This window comes from Astatotilapia calliptera, chromosome 4 (assembly GCF_964374335.1).
Source record: "Astatotilapia calliptera chromosome 4, fAstCal68.1, whole genome shotgun sequence".
In the NCBI taxonomy this organism is placed as follows: Eukaryota; Metazoa; Chordata; class Actinopteri; order Cichliformes; family Cichlidae; genus Astatotilapia; species Astatotilapia calliptera.
In genome coordinates this window covers 2,891,500-2,909,536 of record NC_137425.1, presented here as the reverse complement: position 1 = coordinate 2,909,536, position 18,037 = coordinate 2,891,500, and the positions used below count along the sequence as shown (strand labels likewise).

General features: G+C 46.7%; 2 protein-coding genes across 20 annotated transcripts in view; both read left to right on the top strand.

The window, feature by feature from the left end:
* Positions 1–18,037, top strand: part of LOC113020221 (C-reactive protein-like) — a 438,825-nt gene that overhangs the window by 118,006 nt on the left and 302,782 nt on the right. The window lies entirely within an intron of this gene.
* The window catches only part of LOC113020226 (RNA binding protein fox-1 homolog 3), a 426,914-nt gene that overhangs the window by 388,612 nt on the left and 20,265 nt on the right, over positions 1–18,037 (top strand). For 14 of the 19 annotated variants that reach the window (XM_080300736.1, XM_080300727.1, XM_080300725.1 and 11 more), the window contains 6 exons: positions 4,824–4,877; positions 8,850–8,942; positions 9,649–9,709; positions 9,789–9,842; positions 14,692–14,824; positions 16,010–16,049. In XM_080300736.1, coding sequence (XP_080156862.1) covers positions 4,824–4,877; positions 8,850–8,942; positions 9,649–9,709; positions 9,789–9,842; positions 14,692–14,824; positions 16,010–16,049 — 435 coding nt within the window. The remainder of the gene's footprint in view (positions 1–4,823; positions 4,878–8,849; positions 8,943–9,648; positions 9,710–9,788; positions 9,843–14,691; positions 14,825–16,009; positions 16,050–18,037) is intronic. The other 5 variants (XM_080300729.1, XM_080300730.1, XM_080300728.1 and 2 more) reach the window with 2 other exon arrangements.

Here is an 18,037-nt window from a genome sequence, read left to right as displayed (position 1 = left end):
TCTAGTTAATGCATTGATTACTACATTGTCAGAAGGGGGAGAAGGAGGAGTGTCTTCTGAGTTTTTAAAAGCAAACAGCTCAATCAGTCCCAATCAGGTGCTGAACTCATCGCTGCACTGCAGGTTGGGCACTGGGGAGAAGTTAGAGGAGCCCGGTGCGGTAATGATTTTACTCTTCATCTTTGTCTGCTCTCCCAGAGAGCTGCGGCTCGCTTTGTCGGGCTTTTTTTAGGCTACCGTGTCCCCTGAACAACTGACGTGAGGGTAATTTTAATCGTAAAATATGAGGACAAATACAAAGAAAATGGGGGGGAAACAGATTTAACTTTAATTTCTGTTTCTGTTTTGTTCTCGTATATCAGAGCGTATACAATGGGTAGTCTCCACAGGTCATTAAACAGTCTTATTTTCTAGAAGTTACACACAGAACGGTCAGCTGCTGACAAATGCAATGAGATTACATATCAACATACGAGAGGTCCACCACAGAAATTCTCTCTCTGTCTCTTTGCAATTAATGAGCCAATATATACAGTTCAACAGCTCACCCTCGTGTCTCACAAAAGCCTCGATACCAATTGAACCAAACATCCCCTATTCAATAACGATAATGGATCTGAATGGAGACGATTGCCAAAAATGTACTTTAAATGTTATGCGCTAATTGGACCATTAGAATCCAGAGGCGTTAATTCTCGTCGTTATGAAGACAACATCCAGCTGATGATATTAATTACTCGCGAGCCGTGGCTGTGGCTTTATAAATTGCAGACAACATGGCTGCGTGCTTGCTCTCTCTTTCTCTCTCTGATTGTTGGCTTTATTGTTCCCAGCTCTGGTGCAGGTCGTGTGGAATCCAAATCACCTCAGTAATTAGCTTGGAAGCTTTGTGTGCCTGACTGGCTCGTGCAGATATATGATACAGAATTGATCACAGCCCACCCAGTCCCCCTCAATCACCCTTCTCACCCACATTGCCCGTTCCCTCCTCTTACCTGCACCTTCCTTTCATTCTTGGTGGTTGGCACACTAGAGAATTGTGGGATCAATTGTCTTGGGTCGAGCTTGGCGAGGCGATAGCTGGTCTGCTCCACCCTCTGACATGGCCTCCACAATGGGCCTTTGTGCGATCAGCACGTGCAAAGCCTCATCCCTCTAGCTCTAATGGCTTCTGGAGCGCCACCGGCTCAATACGCCATTACTGTTACGCATGAGTGAAGGCCACAGACATGCAGGCGGGAAGACAGAGGAGAGAGAGAGTGGAAGTGCGGCACGGCTCACTAGAGAAGGCGTCTACAGCAGAGCAAAGCCCCCACCAGGAGCCTCCATCTGCTCCCACACGGCACGGGGAAACTGTCTCCGCTGAGCGCCACGAAGGTTTCGACAACGGTAGGCGGCGTTCAAACGAGAAGGGAGGGCCTGAAATCCACCCTGACATCACAGGGTTAAGGGTGTGGAGAAACCTGTGAGCTTTTAACGAGGCGCTGAATGAAGGCCTCATTAGGGCAACCGCAGCGGACGTTAATCAGTAATTAGAAACTGTGATCTCTGAGAGTGAGTAAGTGTGGGGGAAATGAAAACACTCCAAGCGCGAGTGAGCTCTGCGCGGCGCCCATGCTGCGCTGCTTGAGGGTGCCCTCGTTTGTGTGACTGGGTTCTTCAGCAGTGCTTCTTGCAGCGAGCGTAAGGGCTCTCGCAGCGCTCCCCAGAGCAATCAGGACCTCTGCACTCCCCCACCCACCACCACCACTCCGACTGTCACTGCGCCTGAGCGTGCTCTGTTTGAATACACAGGGCGCCGTAGCGTAATTATAGGTTTCTGAAGAGCTTAAAGATATTCAGGCTAATCAAAGGTGGAGGCACAAGGGCCTCAATCTTGTTTGTTGCTTCCACACTTGGAAGCTTGAGGTCTAGTAAATATAGTCGATTATCACTTCCAAGTGCAGAAAGACAAAAACACTAGTGTTCTTAAAATACAGACGCTGTCTAGCCAGAGCTGTTTCCGAGTAGCCTCTTCTTTTGTGGTTTACAAAGAAAATAAATGGAAAAGCACCCAAGAGTCAAGTTACAGCCCTGTTATTGAACATACAAGCACGACCTGTGTTCTTAATGGTGCAGTCACGCTACCACAAAACCTTGGTGCAGTGTCATCCCCTTTGAAATGGTCAGCAGCACAGAACATCTCTGACAGTCGTCGAAGTCGGTTGTCGTCATCAAATTCATGCATCGAGACGCTGATAAAAATGCAATAAGACGGTGTCAGTCTGTTATCAGTTTGCAATTGAAGCTGGCCATTCAAGTTGGGAATTGACCCCAATTAACTGCTAACCTGAATGGGGTCAGGTTGGCAATTACGTGCAATCAGTTTGTGATAATACGATGAATAAATTGCCGAAAACAGACGTTCACACTAAACAGAAAACACAGTAACGACTTGCATTCAGTTCAGCCAGAACCTTGGAACAGAAACTCAGTGACGCAGCTGTCGGCAATCAGTCCAAGTCGTGGCGCTCTTGTTTGGAGGCAGGATGCCTTGCACCGGTCAACCTGTGGCCATCACCAATGTGAACAAAAGTGATTGCCCAGAAGTTGGGGGTGCTGCACGATCAGCCTCGGAAAAAGGAGCTGTTTGCTGCAACTACTTGGTACATTTCCCATCCTGTTTTTATTCTGCTCTGATCCGTAAATATTTAGGGTGCACGACCTGAAACGTGGTAGCGTTGATGAAAACAAACAGCTTGGTTACGTAGCATAAGCTCCGTGATAGCACTGAACTTACTCAGAGCAGGCTTCCACGCGGGTGCTTTGTTTACATAACACAGACAGGACAACAACACGACATTTGTTAATCGTGTCTATGCACGACTCTCCAATCTAGCTCAATTCAACAAAACCGAAGTAGACTCCCTCTTGTGGCTCTATTGAGTAATTGCACTTTAATTAGGAAGCAGAACACAAAACCAGCAAAATAAAAAAATAACTGCAGATGTATTTAATCAGTCACTAATATTTTTGCCCAATCACCATACCCCATTATGTACTGAGGGCAGATTATAATGTACAAAAAAAATGCGAAACCAAATAAAAACATTCAAATGTCTCAAAAGCACGGGAATGATTTGCTCCAGTTAAGCCGTAATTGAAACATAACGAGTTTGATAAATTAGATAAAACATGCAAACCCCCAGTATCATCATTCGATGCTTCTCTTAATGCTTTTTTATTTTCATACAGATATTGGATGGTTTTTCTAATCTATGGATGGATGCATGTAGCTGCAGCCTCCTAGATGACATCAGTCTCTCCCTTGTCCTCCCTCTGGAGACTCCTCCCATTGAAGCTATTGTTTATTGGGGCTGCTGATGCAGCTGTTTCTCCCCGTGTGTGTGTGTGTGTGTGTGTGTGTGTGTGTGTGTGTGAGAGAGAGAGAGATTGAGAGCAAGTAGGTGGGTGGGAATAGAAGTGCATGAGATCACTGGTGAGCAGCGAGCAGTCCCCAGCGCCATGTGGAAATCCACAAAGATGACTTCCTCTGAAACTAATTAATCGACGCCACAAGCCCATTACGCTCGGTTAAAACAATTAGCATCTGCACGTTGCGTGGGGGAAGCATTGTCTTCTCAGGCGAGAAAGGGGCATCACGCTGGGATATAAATGCCTGCGTGCGTGATCGAGCCAACGCTCCCCATTCGAATCAGTGGAGCCGAGCGCCATATGAAGCAGATGTGCGTCTAGGATCTATAGAACTAGTTTCAACACGAGCAGACGCATAGGGGAGAGGACACGCCCTGTGGAAACAGAGGTGGATTTAAATGACAAAGCCTGTTTTTGGCTTGGCGACTTGGTGCGTTGAGCTTGCTGCGTTCTTTGAAATGAGGGGAAACATACGTTTTCCCGCTAACCCATAAACGCTCATCTCCTGGAGTCCACTCCACTCACTCCAGCCAGATAATAGCCGGCTCCTCCTAACCCCTATTAGTGGCTCAGTCAAATGATCCATCCATTCCCATTGAGTGTCGACCACATGGAAAGGCCCATTTCTTCCCTGTTGTGCTGAAATGAAGGCGACGCGGACCGCTTGACAGGGTAATTACTTTTAATGAAATAATACAGCCATTGTAGACAGCAATTAAAAGTCGCTCTCACTCCACTCATTAAAGGAACTTACAGTTTACTTTCATTCCTCTGTTTTCTAATGATCCGAAGGCAGGCCTGTTAAAATCGAAAGGCTGCAGCGTGTTAACCCCCGGGGACCGGCCCTTAGGTCCTGTTGACTGCGAGAGCACACAAACAAAGAGAGGATGAGAGAATAAAGAATAGAAGAGAAGGAGGCTCTATAAACAGAGAGAAAGGTAGAAATAATCAACTAAACTCTTCACAAGACTCGAAGGAGCAAGTTTCCCCGAGGTGATCGCGGAGGTGTCGGGGTCCGCGTCTCAAGACGACATCAAAACACCGTCCGACGCCGCTCTTCTCTTTGTGTCGAAACAGGCGAGCAAACTTACATCATAAACACTGCCACGTAATCACAGATCAAGTACTTTTACGAATACTGTGATTTCATTTCGTAAAGTACCGAGAGACGCGCAGAGACGCGTTGCAGCGGCAGCTACGAGTTCTCTTTTCAAACCACGCCAGCGAGCTTCAAGAAGTGTTTGCTGAGCTAACAAATGCAAATTGACCACCATTTCCTCACAAAAGTAACATTTCCATATTGCCTTAATGGTTTTTCTTTCTCCGGTCGTCGTCCTCATGAATTTAGTCAGCGAGGCTTTCTAACTCCATCTCTTCTCTGCTCTTCTCTTTTTCTTTTCTCTCTGCAGCAATTTGGAAAGATTTTAGATGTGGAGATTATCTTTAATGAGCGAGGATCCAAGGTAAGTGAACTAGAACGCCAGCTGCTTCATTACCATGTACTTCTTCTGTTTCCTAATGATGGCATTAGTGTAGTGTGTACATTGGCTGAGAGTAGTGGTCTCTAAGCCTGGTCCTGGAGAGCTGCATCCACTGCCTTCCTGTCTCTCTCTCCCTATTGTTTTTGTTGTTTGTTGCAGCTCTCCCCCAAGTTGTGAATCATTAGCCCTGTCAATCAATTCATTATTGAGCTGTTTCACATTTCACTTAATCCAGCAACAGGCTGCAGGTCCTCCAGCATATGGAATTGAAACTGCTTGTTTAGAGACGGGGGTCCTCTTTGAAGCCTGGGCATTGATTGAAAAGGTCCTACATTATTCAGGTTTATCATTTTGTTTCAGACCGGATGAAAAACAAAGTTCTTTGTGATATTTACCAAATAAATGTAGTTTAGTTAAAATGAATTTGAAGGCTAATACCACGTTTATGAAAATACACGCCTGGAGAAGAACCTGCAGATCGAAACGCTGCCTCCAAGAGAATTGAATTATTAAAGTGAAGCTTAAGATTGTGTAGACGTTCCCCTTCTTTCTTACATCTATTACTTTTAACACACTTGTCCAACTTTGGGCAAAAAGAGCTTCATCTATTGGCCACAAGTTATTTTAAAGAAACTGGTTGGGGTGAGGACTGGCGGTGTTTGTCGGCTCTTTGACTTCTGTGGCACTCGGGTCGCAGCTTGCTGGTTTGTGCCGAGGTTGAACGTCTTTAAAAGAAGGATACAAACTTTATTAGAAAAGAAAAAAACACCTCTGCAATACATCGGGCCATTATCTTTTTTCTAATTTTAATGTATTCAGACATTCTCATTGAGATTAAAATCTGTTTTTCAAGGGAGAACAAAAACATTAACAGGAACACAATGAGCAGGCAGAAACAAAAGAACACAATAAACAAGGAATTAATAAAAACAGCAGCAAAAAACATCAGATAATAAAGCTTTAGGAACTCTAAGGGGAACGTCGGTCTCCGGTTTGAGGTTAGTTTGCAGTACCTGAAACCTTTTTTACCCAGAGTAGTGCATGAGAATGTTTAATTAGATTTAAGTGTGATAAATAATAAAACTGATGAAGGGTTTAATTGCCGGAGTGCTGATGGGCCCGCAGAACAATACTGAATATCTCGATTGTCTAAGACAGGCTGTGGACGTTTGTGTTTACGAGTTGGTTCGATGTTGAATAGAAATCTTTAATTGAGTGTTTTCATAGTGTGTGACTGCCTGTGCTTTATATATGTGTAAAAAGTGCTTAACATGCACAGTAGGCTAATAGGCTACATTAACTTAACTGTTCTAAGTTATATTAAAAATACTAAAATTTGAAGCTTTTGCCCCTGATGACTTACAATGATAGAAACACTCGTCATTAGAAATGTGTAGATTCAAGTTTACTGACAGATGGCTGGATAATAGAGATTACTCTGTGTGTTTTAGGAAACTAGTAGAAAAATTTAAAAATTATACATTTTGTTTGTTTGTGTTTCTTAAACACAACTTAATACTATAATTTTTTCTTTCTCCGGTCGTCGTCCTCATGAATTTAGTCAGCGAGGCTTTCTAACTCCATCTCTTCTCTGCTCTTCTCTTTTTCTTTTCTCTCTGCAGCAATTTGGAAAGATTTTAGATGTGGAGATTATCCTACATTTGTATAGTTACACATTAACAACCTATGGATTTAATTTAACATCAATTAATTTAACAGTTAGTACCATTTAAAGTCTAGGACAGGTAGAGTCATATACCAAGGTGGAGAATGCCACACAGTTGGTAGGCATTTTAAAGGAGGCTGCAGTAATTGCAAAACATCATTAGAAGACTGAATCAGTAACTCTGCAGGAACAGGATTGGGGCATATATCACAGTATCATCAGCAAAGAAGTTTATAGTGACAGGAAATAAAGTGCAAAACAACTAAAAAAGGCCACAAACCAAAACCCTTATTTAAGATGTTTTTGAAAGGAAACATGACTTAAAGGGAAGTAAATACTACTGCTGGGGACTATTTTCAGCTGCAGACCTGGTGCTCAGGTGACAATCTCCAGTAGCAGAGCAGTGTATGTGTAAGCAGTGGGTCTTTGCGGTGACTCTGTGATGTGTTTTTAATAATTCATGGACGGCAAAGGGATATACAAGGAAGCACGATACTTTAGTTTTGTCTTTTTGTACAATTTGCCGACAAAGAAAAACGCAGAATGCAGACAGCAGTGTTCTTAAAGGTCACCCGTGCAGAAAATAAGAAATACTGCTTATAATTCAAGCTGCGCCTCCTTAAACAACATTGTGAACTTGCACACCTTGGATCATTTCTACATTTGTCTCAAAGATAATTTGTACTCGTAAACACGCCAACCAGCCGCCAGAAAAATGGCCACAGCGTTGATGCGTTACTGCAGTATCAGTCTCCCAACCAGGACAGGTGAAGCCTGCGGAGGTGTGAGCAGCCGAGAGCTACTCATCCAGCTGTTCATTTAATAGAGTGTACTAAGCTCCACAGCTTTCCATTCATAAAGGCGACAGGCTCCCTGGCTGGGTGTTGAGGCATGAATGCTATTGATTCCCATTCATACCTGGGAGTACTTTGGGCTCGTATACAGGCGTGCAGGGAGCCCCAGAACCAGGCGACGCTGCTGCACTCAGCCCCTTCTGCCAGACAAGATTGAGCACCGGATAAACCGGTCTCCTCCGCCCGTAACAAGCATTTATTGTTTGTGCCCTACAAAGCCATTACCCATGATGCCTCTCTCCCTCTTGCACTCTGTGTGCTATATAATGAACCTACCAGGCCATTAATAAACAATCTATTTCCTATGAAGCTTTGGCAATTTGCATTCAATATGTTTGTCTCCTTTGAAAAATGGTGGCTCCACTCTGTGCTCTTGTAAGCTAATTATTTGTGCATGATAAAAAAAAAGATAGAGGGGGTAACCACAGTCGGGTGAATGTCCAAAGGATTAATTTTGCCCTCAATTCCTTTTTTGAATTTATTTCTTTATCTCTCTTTCCCCAAGGACAGGTCGCGTGTTATTTATGCTAGAAATAGCAGCCCGGAGATCCTGCGTATGCATACAAGATCACTCCGCTCGCCATCTCTCACATGTATTACATCCTCAAGCAATTATCAGGCAGCGCCGGCCATGCTCTCTCTCCCTCAGCCTATACCTCTATAAGTATATATAGAAACCACAGGAATGGGACTTGTTTGGCCAGAATATCTTAAAGCTTGCGCTATAGAGAGTCCAGTATCCCAGTCCACATAACTCAAGGAAGTGACAAACCCCCCAGGGGAGGCAGGCAGAGAGAGTTTGGAGAGGTTGGGTATATTTTGGTCGGGGTTTAAAGTCAATATCGGAGCTCTTCTCTATCACAGACGAGCATATTTGCAATGACACCATTCACTTTTCTTTTCTTTGTTGCATCAATGAGCCGGTGTAATTTCGCCTCCATAAAATGGCCCACCTATTAGTGCAGTGAATAAGAAACAGCCAGAGATCAAGTTAACGTGTCTGTTCAGAGAATTCATCCTCACTCCTTGTGCCGTTGCCCACGCCTTCAAAGGGAGACGGCGGCTGTGCCGCTGAAGTTGTGTAGATAATTATACGACTATTATGGCAGCCGCTGCTTCCTGACATTCACCCATGGCACCGGTGCTGTGCTGTTTAATTGGGTAAAGCAGGCAGGTTTGTTGGTGTTGTTGTGTGAGGTCACGTCACCGTTATCCTCTTCTCCTCGGATCTCTCTGTTTGCTGTTTCCTGACGCCTCACTAACTGCCTCTAATTAATCTGGCTGCTTACAACTCGACTCTGCTGCTCACCTACTCCTGTCTTCTCACCTCTCTCTCCCTTTTCTCCTCCCTTCCCTTTTCTTCCTCCTCTGTGTGTGTGTCCATCTTTTCCTTCTCCTTTGTCTCTCTACCAATGGCTAATGTGGTGCTCTCAGGGCTTTGGGTTTGTAACTTTTGAAACAAGCACAGATGCTGATCGTGCACGGGAGAAACTAAACGGTACAATCGTAGAGGGACGCAAAATAGAGGTGCTTTCATTTTTCCCTTTATTCTCATCTTCTCTTCTGCCTGCCTGCTGCCTTCTCAACTTACCCGTAAACCTCTGCATAAGCATGCGGCTGCTCTGTCTGTGCGTGTGGTGCCTGAATGTATGCATGCATGACGGTGCGTTTAAATCCTTCTCGGCAGAATGCGGGATCCATACACGTCAACACCAGTTGTCCATCATTACCTGACAACGCAGAGTGAATGCATGCCATCAGTCGTGCATTCCCCTATCGCCACCGTTTAGTGTTGCCTGCTCTAATTCTGTTTTTGTTTACGACGAGCCGAGCCCGCACTCGGCCGTTCTCATCAGGTCAATAGAAGAAAATCAAAGCACTGTCTGTGTTTTGCTTTTGGAATCCATTTGTTTATCCAACCAATTCTGAGGATGCTTTTTTTTATTATTATTATTATTATTATTCATACCTGTGGGTAATTGGTGCATGCTTTCCCTCTCTTTCCAGTAATATAATCATCTGTAAGAAAATTGAAATGATGAATAAATTCATGAAAGGGCGAACCAAAACTCAATCACACTAAAGTGCTACAAACAAATTTACATAATCATTTATTTTATGAATCCGTCTTTATTCATCTTGGTTTGCTGCTCGCTTGTAGCTCGCCGTGGATACGCGGATGGTAAATGTAAAGGTCAGTAATCACAGGCTTTGTGTTTGCTGCTTGGAACAGGTGAACAACGCGACAGCACGAGTGATGACAAACAAAAAAGTGGCCAACCCGTACACGAACGGTGAGTGGCAAACTAAACGATAAGAGTTCGCTCGTAGTCGTCGCTGTGAGTCAAGTTTTTCTTTCGGTCCTCTCGCCAGGCTGGAAGCTGAATCCGGTGGTCGGAGCTGTCTACGGTCCTGAACTGTATGCCGGTAAGAGCCGTTTACTGTGTTTTTCTCTCCACCTCCCGCTGTACGCATCGCACCGTACCCGAGGCCGCTATCAGCCACCGCCTGTCCCAGTCTGACCCCTGAATTTCTACAATCAGGTTCATCCTGAACCTACTGAACATGAAATTCCCCTCGAATCAAAGTGAATCGGAGAGCGGCTCAGATAAGCAGTGGATGATCCAAGCCTCTCTGAGTGGCTGAGGGAGCCTGAGCCATTGTTTGCGCGGTGTGCAACTGTAACGCTGGAAAAAAAATGATTTCGAGAGCAAGCGCCCCTGCAACTGTTATCAGATTGTGGAGGCTGCTGCTGTGGATGGATTTGCCAAGTGCGCCAGATTGACTTTTACAGAGCTAACCGAATAAAGGAGATTGAGTGAGCGATATTGTTGGCACCTACCCTGTCGAAGGCCGCTATTCCTTCTGGTCTCGGTAATGGAGGAATGAGATGAGCTCAGTGGGGTTTTCCCTATCTCTCTCTGCCTCGACATGCCAGCTTTATTGCTGTATGTTATATGAACCCTTTGCATTTTAATGAGGGGGAAATGGTACTATTTCATTTGGAAGAAGTGCTGAGCACATCGCGCCACTTTAACGGCTTTCCTTTCTGCTCATTAGACTAAAATCTGTTCATTCCCCGGACAGCTTTACGGCGAACCTCTAAATAACTGTCCATGACAGAAAGCAGTCATCTATCATTTTTATTTCATCCCCAACCCCTCGCCCCCTCCGAGCCTCCTCCCTCGCCTCCCACTCCCCACCTCCCCCCACCAACATTCCTTTAGTTTCGACATCTCCTGCCGATAATTATTCACACACACAAACGTACGCTCGTCCCTCTCCTTCTTGCACGCTCAGGCACAAAAAACGTGGCGCCTTTTCTCTAAATTGAAAATCGGGACGTTAAGTAAGTCTCAGCTTACGTAAACAATAATTTCACTTGACCCATATCCACGCGCAACGCTAACACCTGCCCTGCTTCTCAGACCAAAGCACTCCAGCACACAGAAATAGATAACCTATGTAGAGCACAGACTCAAATACATGTCCCCTCTTCCATGCACACACTCTCTACTTCGCTCTCTCTCTCTCACACACACACTTCCCAAATCATCTCATAAATCAGAGGGAGTGTGGTCCACCACTCCAGGCAGGGGAAGCAGGAGGGGTTGGGTGATTTATTGGCTGCTAATTTTTCAAGTCGTCTTGACATGGCGCTGGAGTTTGCCAAGCCTAAACGACAACATATGCTTGCCAGCTGGGAAGATGGGAAACATAAATAAGAGATACATTTTTGAAACAAAACCTCCCTAATGAGCAGCAAAAGGCTGTTTTAACTCGCTAAAAAACAAACTCTGACCAGCTTGTTGACTGTTGCATTCTTCTTCTACTCTTCCTTTAAAAAAAAAAAAGAAAAAAATGATGACCACATTCAGGACATTTTCCAAAATCATCACAGCTACAGTTAATATACTTTTGGTGGGAGTAAAATGGGATATAAAGGCGATTAATCACTGTTTATCAGTCCTCATTTCTGTGCAGGAGATCAGTGAAATTGGTAGCCATAAATCCTGGCTGGGTGACAGCGCACTTCGTCTCCATTCGTCCTGGCGCTACAGGTTTATTGTCCTCAAAACCCATTCAGGAGAATGACGGATGAGAGCCTCATACCGGCTCCCCGCTCTTAACCTCTTCCAGGGTAGATTGGCTCCTCCTCTGCGTGGAGGAGGGGGTAGGAGGGTTCTCGGTAGGGTACTGGCAGCCAGCTCCAAACGTGGGTCCGTGTTCTCCGTTGCCACCTAATACCCAAACCTCCCATGGAGCCCTGCTGAAGGGGTGGCAGAGGACAGCGGTGTGGTCCAGAGAAAAAGAGGCATGGCAGTGGGGTTCCCAGTCAGATGGAGGGATTGGCAATAGCACATGGCTGTGGCACAAATCATAGTGTGAGGTAGCTGGTAGGCATCCAGTACCAGTGCTCATTTTTATCCTGTGTTAGCGAGCGCTAAACTTTTGTAGAACAAGCCCCAGAATCTGTGCTCCGCTATCCAAATATAGTATGACAAGAGTCTGGCTCCATCCATACAGATGCAGCAAGTAGGCGTGTAGCTAAAAACAGCACAAATGTCGGGACTCTGTTTTACGTTATTTGTTGTTAATGTGACATCATTCGTCAGGGTGAGCGGCACATCCCGTGCATATTGCATTCTCAGCTCATCTTATTGCAATTGGCAAACTTGCGCTGGATGTTTTCAGCACCATGGACAGCTGTCACTTAGAAATCCCTTCGTATGGCTCGGCTCTCCTCAGACTAACGCAAAGAGACTCTTCTCGGCAGCTAATTCCCAGGAAGACAGGAGATGAGTAGCTTTTCATTCACCAGTTCATATTTTTCTGCGACTAAGGTGGAGGTTTCTTTTTTTTTTCTTCTTTTTTGAGGACTCGTGAAAAGCTACCAGCTGTGTAAATGACAGAAAAGAAAGGCTAATTGCCATCTTAACATATGTAGACAGATCCTCTCATTGTTGGAGTGTACTTTAGGGGGATAATTAAGCTCCAGACTCTTGATTAGATTAAGCTGTTTTTTTGGTCCCCAGTGCGTGGATTAAGTGCTCATTGCCCGATGTATTTGAGCAGGAAGTATTAGAGAGATCAACCTTGTGGAAAATCAGATCTTTCTTTATGGGAGCCGGTTATGACCCCATCATTGGCACAGAGCGGGATTACCTCGGGTCCAACTGGCTCTGCAGGTATTGAGCTTCTCTCAAGTTGACACATATGACATACGAGGTGCAGCGTGACCCCGCCGCCCTTCAGCGCATAACTCATATTTTCTCCAGCCCCCCTCCCGGAAAGGGTGTTTGACTTTGGTGGCTAGACCAGGTTTGCGCTCTCATACGCTGTTGCTGTTGTTGCTTTTCATGGGCTTACCAAGGTGTGACAGCGCCTTTGATTTATGGGTTATTATTGAAGCAGTGTAGCCTATCGCCAACTCATTATGAGTTTACATTCACATACATCACCGCATGCATATTGCATACAAATTTTAAAAAAAAGAGAAGGAAGCAATTGGGCTTTGTGGGAGCCCAGAAACAGCGGCGATTTGTTAAGAAGAGGGCAACGCACCTCGAAAACTATCAAGGATTGTTTTTGCCCTTTAGCGGCCGTGCTCAGATGTCCACTGCTCCAAAAAAAGGAGGGACTAATTTAAATGTCAAGGTCAGCGTTATAAATCACCCGGGAGGCAAAGGGGGCACCGTCCCAGTCCAGGCCGTCCACGGGTGTGTTGGCAGCAAAGAAAGCGCCCCGCACATTGGTGGGCGTCACCTGGCCAAATGAGACGCAAAGTTTGAATATGTGTGCGGACCCACTAATGGAGCGTGATGTTAATGGCAGAAGACATTAAACCGGGCTCTCTGTGTTTTTAAAAGCACCACTAATCTGTCTCCCTGTCAGCTTTATTGAAGCAGCGAGGCTAGGGTGAGCATCGTCCATTAGGGTGCTCACTGGTCTCGACCAAATGCAGGGCTGGCGCTGCACACGGCAGAGTACCATCAGGCTGTCACTCCCCAGGCACAAACCCATACAGCACCGCTTACCTACGAGCTGCCATGGATCTTCATTGTAGTCTAGTTTGTCGGAGATTGCGAGGGACTGGCGGGTCTTCTGAAACAGGCCGGATGCGTGTTATTAACCCGCATTATTTACCCCAGCCGAGGCACCGCGTCACCCCACCAAACCAAATCAGACTCGAGCTCCACATCACAGAGTGATCTGTGATTGGGGAAAGTGAAGCGGTCCGTGATGAATTCATCCAAAGCGTGTCGCGGAAATGAATAAGGCGAAGAGTAAGGTGAGGAGAGGGTGACGAAGGGGCGTTTCTGGGGATAAAGAATAACGGGGCTGACTGTGCTGTGATGGACCAGACGTTGGGGGAGGGAGAGAGGGCGAAGACCAGAGGGAAGGGAGCAGTGAGGGAATTACAATTGCTGGAAAAGTAGAGGCCAGCTTAATCATGTCTAGAGATCAGTGTGTTTGTATGCACCTCCACAGCCTGTAATCAGACAGCCAGTGGACCGATTGAAGGTTAAGTGGAGAGCTGACGATCACATCGGCTGTCCTCTAATCTGCGACCGTGGCTATTTTGTCGCACCGTCACACCAACCCTTACTCATCACCCCGAAGCCTTTCACCCCAACTGACCCTTTTCACGTTCAGTGGTAGCCATCAGCAGAGGACAGAGCATGTGGCTGTGCGATTGGCTAAAGATGGTCCCAGATGGGTTTGGAGATGGGGGTCATGCTGAGGTTTGGGACTTGGCTGTCCTGCCCATCTGCTCCATTTCCCCTCGGGGAAGTTCAGAACGTCTAGTCAAGTTGTTCAACAACCTTTACCGCCTGTTCGTCTCCGCCCGACACCGAGAAACGCCCTCTACCTCTACCCCGTCCACCCTCCCGCTGCTCTTTGTTGCTAGCCCATTGTGTCTAAACTATGCAAAAGCCGTGGTGCGAAACTAGTGGTATTGCATCCATTACCTGCCCAGCTTCAAGGCTGCCCCTCACCAGGCATCGGGAAAGGATGCGTACAGCAAATGTGGATCCTTGCTGAGTACGGCACAAAGCAGCGAGCTGGGAAAGGGGAGAGTGCTCGATGAGGCGCACCTAGAAAAGATTAAATCTATTGTTTCCTTGTCTTCCCTATAATGCATTCTGTCATAGGGAAAGCAGTGCCACACGTCTCTCTCTAATGTATTCTGTCATAAGGTAAGCAATGCCAAGTCGAGGATGTTCTCTGAAAGTCATTTTCTCTTCTTCTCGTGTGTGTTTTTGTTCTATAGTAACAGGATTTCCCTACCCTGCCACAGGCGCTACGGTGGCCTATAGGGGTGCCCACTTGCGGGGACGGGGACGGGCTGTGTACAACACATTCCGCACAGCTCCACCTCCACCACCAATCCCAGCTTACGGAGCGTGAGTACTGACCCTCCGAGGCCCGGTTCGGGTCGCATGATATTTTTGTCTGGTACGATAAGTTTTGTCTTTTCATAGCTGAGAGTTTTAGCTTTTATACACTCTTTCAGACATCAAGACAAAATGCGTGTTGTGGACTGTTCCTCCTGATGCAAAGTAGCACACGACATCATCAGTGTCAGGCCGTAACTGGGCTGATACTGTGTAGTCTGAACACAACGAACACTTTTTATATAGATAGCTGTCGTTTGGTTAGATTTCACGCTGCAGTATGAATGAAACTGTACCCAAGACTGCTCCGACTGAATTTATGCCCAAACTTTGCTTTTCTACTCATAATTTAAAAGAAATCTTTCTGTTGCGTCTCAAGACCGTGCCCTCCTGCAGGAAACCCGCTTGTCTAACATAGCCAGGCAGCATTGCTGCTGTAATTTTACATATTTTTTTATCTGCGCACATGTCTGAAGAGAACTTTGGTATCTGCGGATATACATAACCGAACCCTGCCCGTCCTTACATTTGTACAGCGTGTGTTGACAAAGGAGTAACTGACAAAGTCAAGGTGAGAGCTGCGATAGTGTATTACCAGTCAGATCTCACTGGACTGTGACCGGGGCCCGTGCTGATCTCCTGGCTTTATGCAAGCCTGCCTCGCACTCGTCTCTTATCAGCGCTGGTCTGTGTGGCCGTGGGAGAGGTCTGACGGAGGCTGGCCGCTGCCCCGCCATAGCTGTCTATCTGTGATTAGATCTGGATCTGTCTTAGTGCGGTGGGACTCGCAGCTGAGACTGGAAATCCCACATCCCCATTCGCCTCCTTCCCACTCGGGGACCCCTTTGCTGCTGATGGCAGCCGGTTGATTTATATAGCCTAGTCATGTGACGCAGCTCCTTCACTGCCTTCTTTTGTCCTCCCTCTCCACCGCCAGCCCTCCTGATAGCAACTGCAGCAACTGGAAAGACAAACAATTTTACCAGAGCAGAAAATTGGACAGGGATGTGAAACCGTTACACCTTTCAGTTTGTGTCATTCATTATTTGTGGTACAGCGAGCTAAAGCTGCTAAGAGCTGACCCCACAGACCTGCAAATGGTCAAAATAGGAAAATTGGCAAAGGCTGAGAGTCGGTGGGGTCGGATGCAGTCCAAGTCAACTAACTGTGCTTTCCTGTTTCGCACGTTCACAGGGTGGTGTACCAAGATGGCTTCTACGGTGCAGAGATCTATGTAAGTACAGTTGACTTTTCTTCTAGATGAAACAGAAGTAAAACAGACAAGAAGCCCAGCCCTGGAGACAAAAACGTGATCTCCTCAGCCCCCAGCCTCGCTGCCAAGCCGGCGTCGATTAGGCCTCCGTCTACTGTGCCAAGAAACTCAACAACAAAATTTAAAACCCCCTCAGCTCCTCCCTCCTCTCCCTCTTTTCTTCCTATGATCTCAGACTTTGGCAAAGAGGCAGACCCTGACTCAGTGTCCCATGTCAAGTTTGGTCATTTATTCCTTTAGATTTGTCTGGAGGTTTTTAAGTCTCCCCCCCCCCCCGCCAGCTTTCTTTCTTCTTGTTACCTCTCTGGTGTTTTTGCATTCACTCCGAGGGTTTGGCTGGGATATCCCCTGCTTGCCCCAGGGGGTCTGCGCAGACCTGAGTGGAGCCGGTTCCTCCCAGCCATCAGCAAGTGGGAGATAAGAGAAGCCGCAGATAAAGGGATTAACTGTCCCTCTGGAGCTGTCCGTGCAGGCAGGGTCACATCGGGGGCTGGCCCTGCTGCACCTCGCCCTTGACAGAGAAGAGCGTGGACTCTGTGGAGATAATGCTGAAATTACCACGCTGCCCCACTTTGACACGAGTCCAAACGTTTGCGAGGAATGTAATTTGTCCCTTTTGGGTTTTTTTTTTTTCCACCGCAGTGAGATGACTGTCTGTGCAGCAGCAGCAATGACAGTTCCTTCTCACTTTCACCCTGACAAAGACCGGTGTCTGGGAATGAAATGCTAAACCCAAGTGATCCATGACTTACACACCGGCCCGCACGATAGGGCCGTATTTCACCGGCTTTTGTTGTAGGGACACCCACCACTCTGGAAGAGACCCGGGCTGTGCTCTGAGCGATGTTGTTTGTCTCTCACGCTCATTTAGCCACCTCCAGCTAAGTCCTACACAGCTATGTCCCCTGACCGAGGCCTGGCCAGGTCGGTCCATCACTCAAAGCGTCAGGCCGGCCCCTGGTGCTTTACTGCCATTAGTTTTGGCAATGGCCACTGCATTGCTTCAGACTGGCTGAGAGTATGTGAAGGTCTCGAGTGACCAAGAGGGAGCCGTCCCACAGCCCTCAGTGTCCTATACAATCATTCAGTGGACACTGGCGTGCTGTCAAAAGCAGCCAGCTGTTCTGTCAAGGCTTCTGCTAATACATTAGCAGAAGGGGGGGGGGGAACGAATGCATGCACATATAAATGCACATACGTGGCATGCGCTAATGCATATGCATGCATAGACACACACGGCACACCCACATATTCCCCATGACAAAATAAAAAATGTGCTGCGCGGCCGCGTGCAGGATTTGACAATGTGGGAGAGTGATTTATTGTTCCGTGTTTGTTCAGGCTGTTGCTGTAATCAACACATTCCCAAGGCATGACTGTCCCACAGGAAGTCATCCGCTTCAATTGCTGTGACTTCCTGTCCCCTTGGTAAACATCAAGGAGCGGAATTCGATCGCCGTGGCCCCGATTTCGCTTGCACCCGCGACCTCGGCCGACTCACCGTTACTTCGATGTCGCTCTGCATCGGACACCCCCCTCCCCTTGAGTTTAAAAATAAATGAAAACATGCATTATTAAAAGCCACCTATCCACCGTATGGACACAGATGGGCACACACTCCACTGGCACTAATAGAAAAACAGTGGGAGAACAGCTTCATTTTTCAAGGAGAGTAATAGCAGCACTCCACAATGAGGTCTTTAATTCCTTCCCCATTCTGGCAAATGAATACAGCGGTCCTGACTCCCCAATGGTCCGACCGTCTTCTGCCTTCTTTTGTGAGCCGGGGGGGTCATGTATAAGGGGAAAAAAGGGGGAGATCTTCAATTACGGAGCAGCGGCGCGCCCTCAATCTAAAAATGGGCCGAATGTGGGGATTTGGCTCACGTTGCCTCCGTTGCTGCGCTTCGGATGAGCCTCCGGTGCGACAATGACTTGCTCCCCCTAAA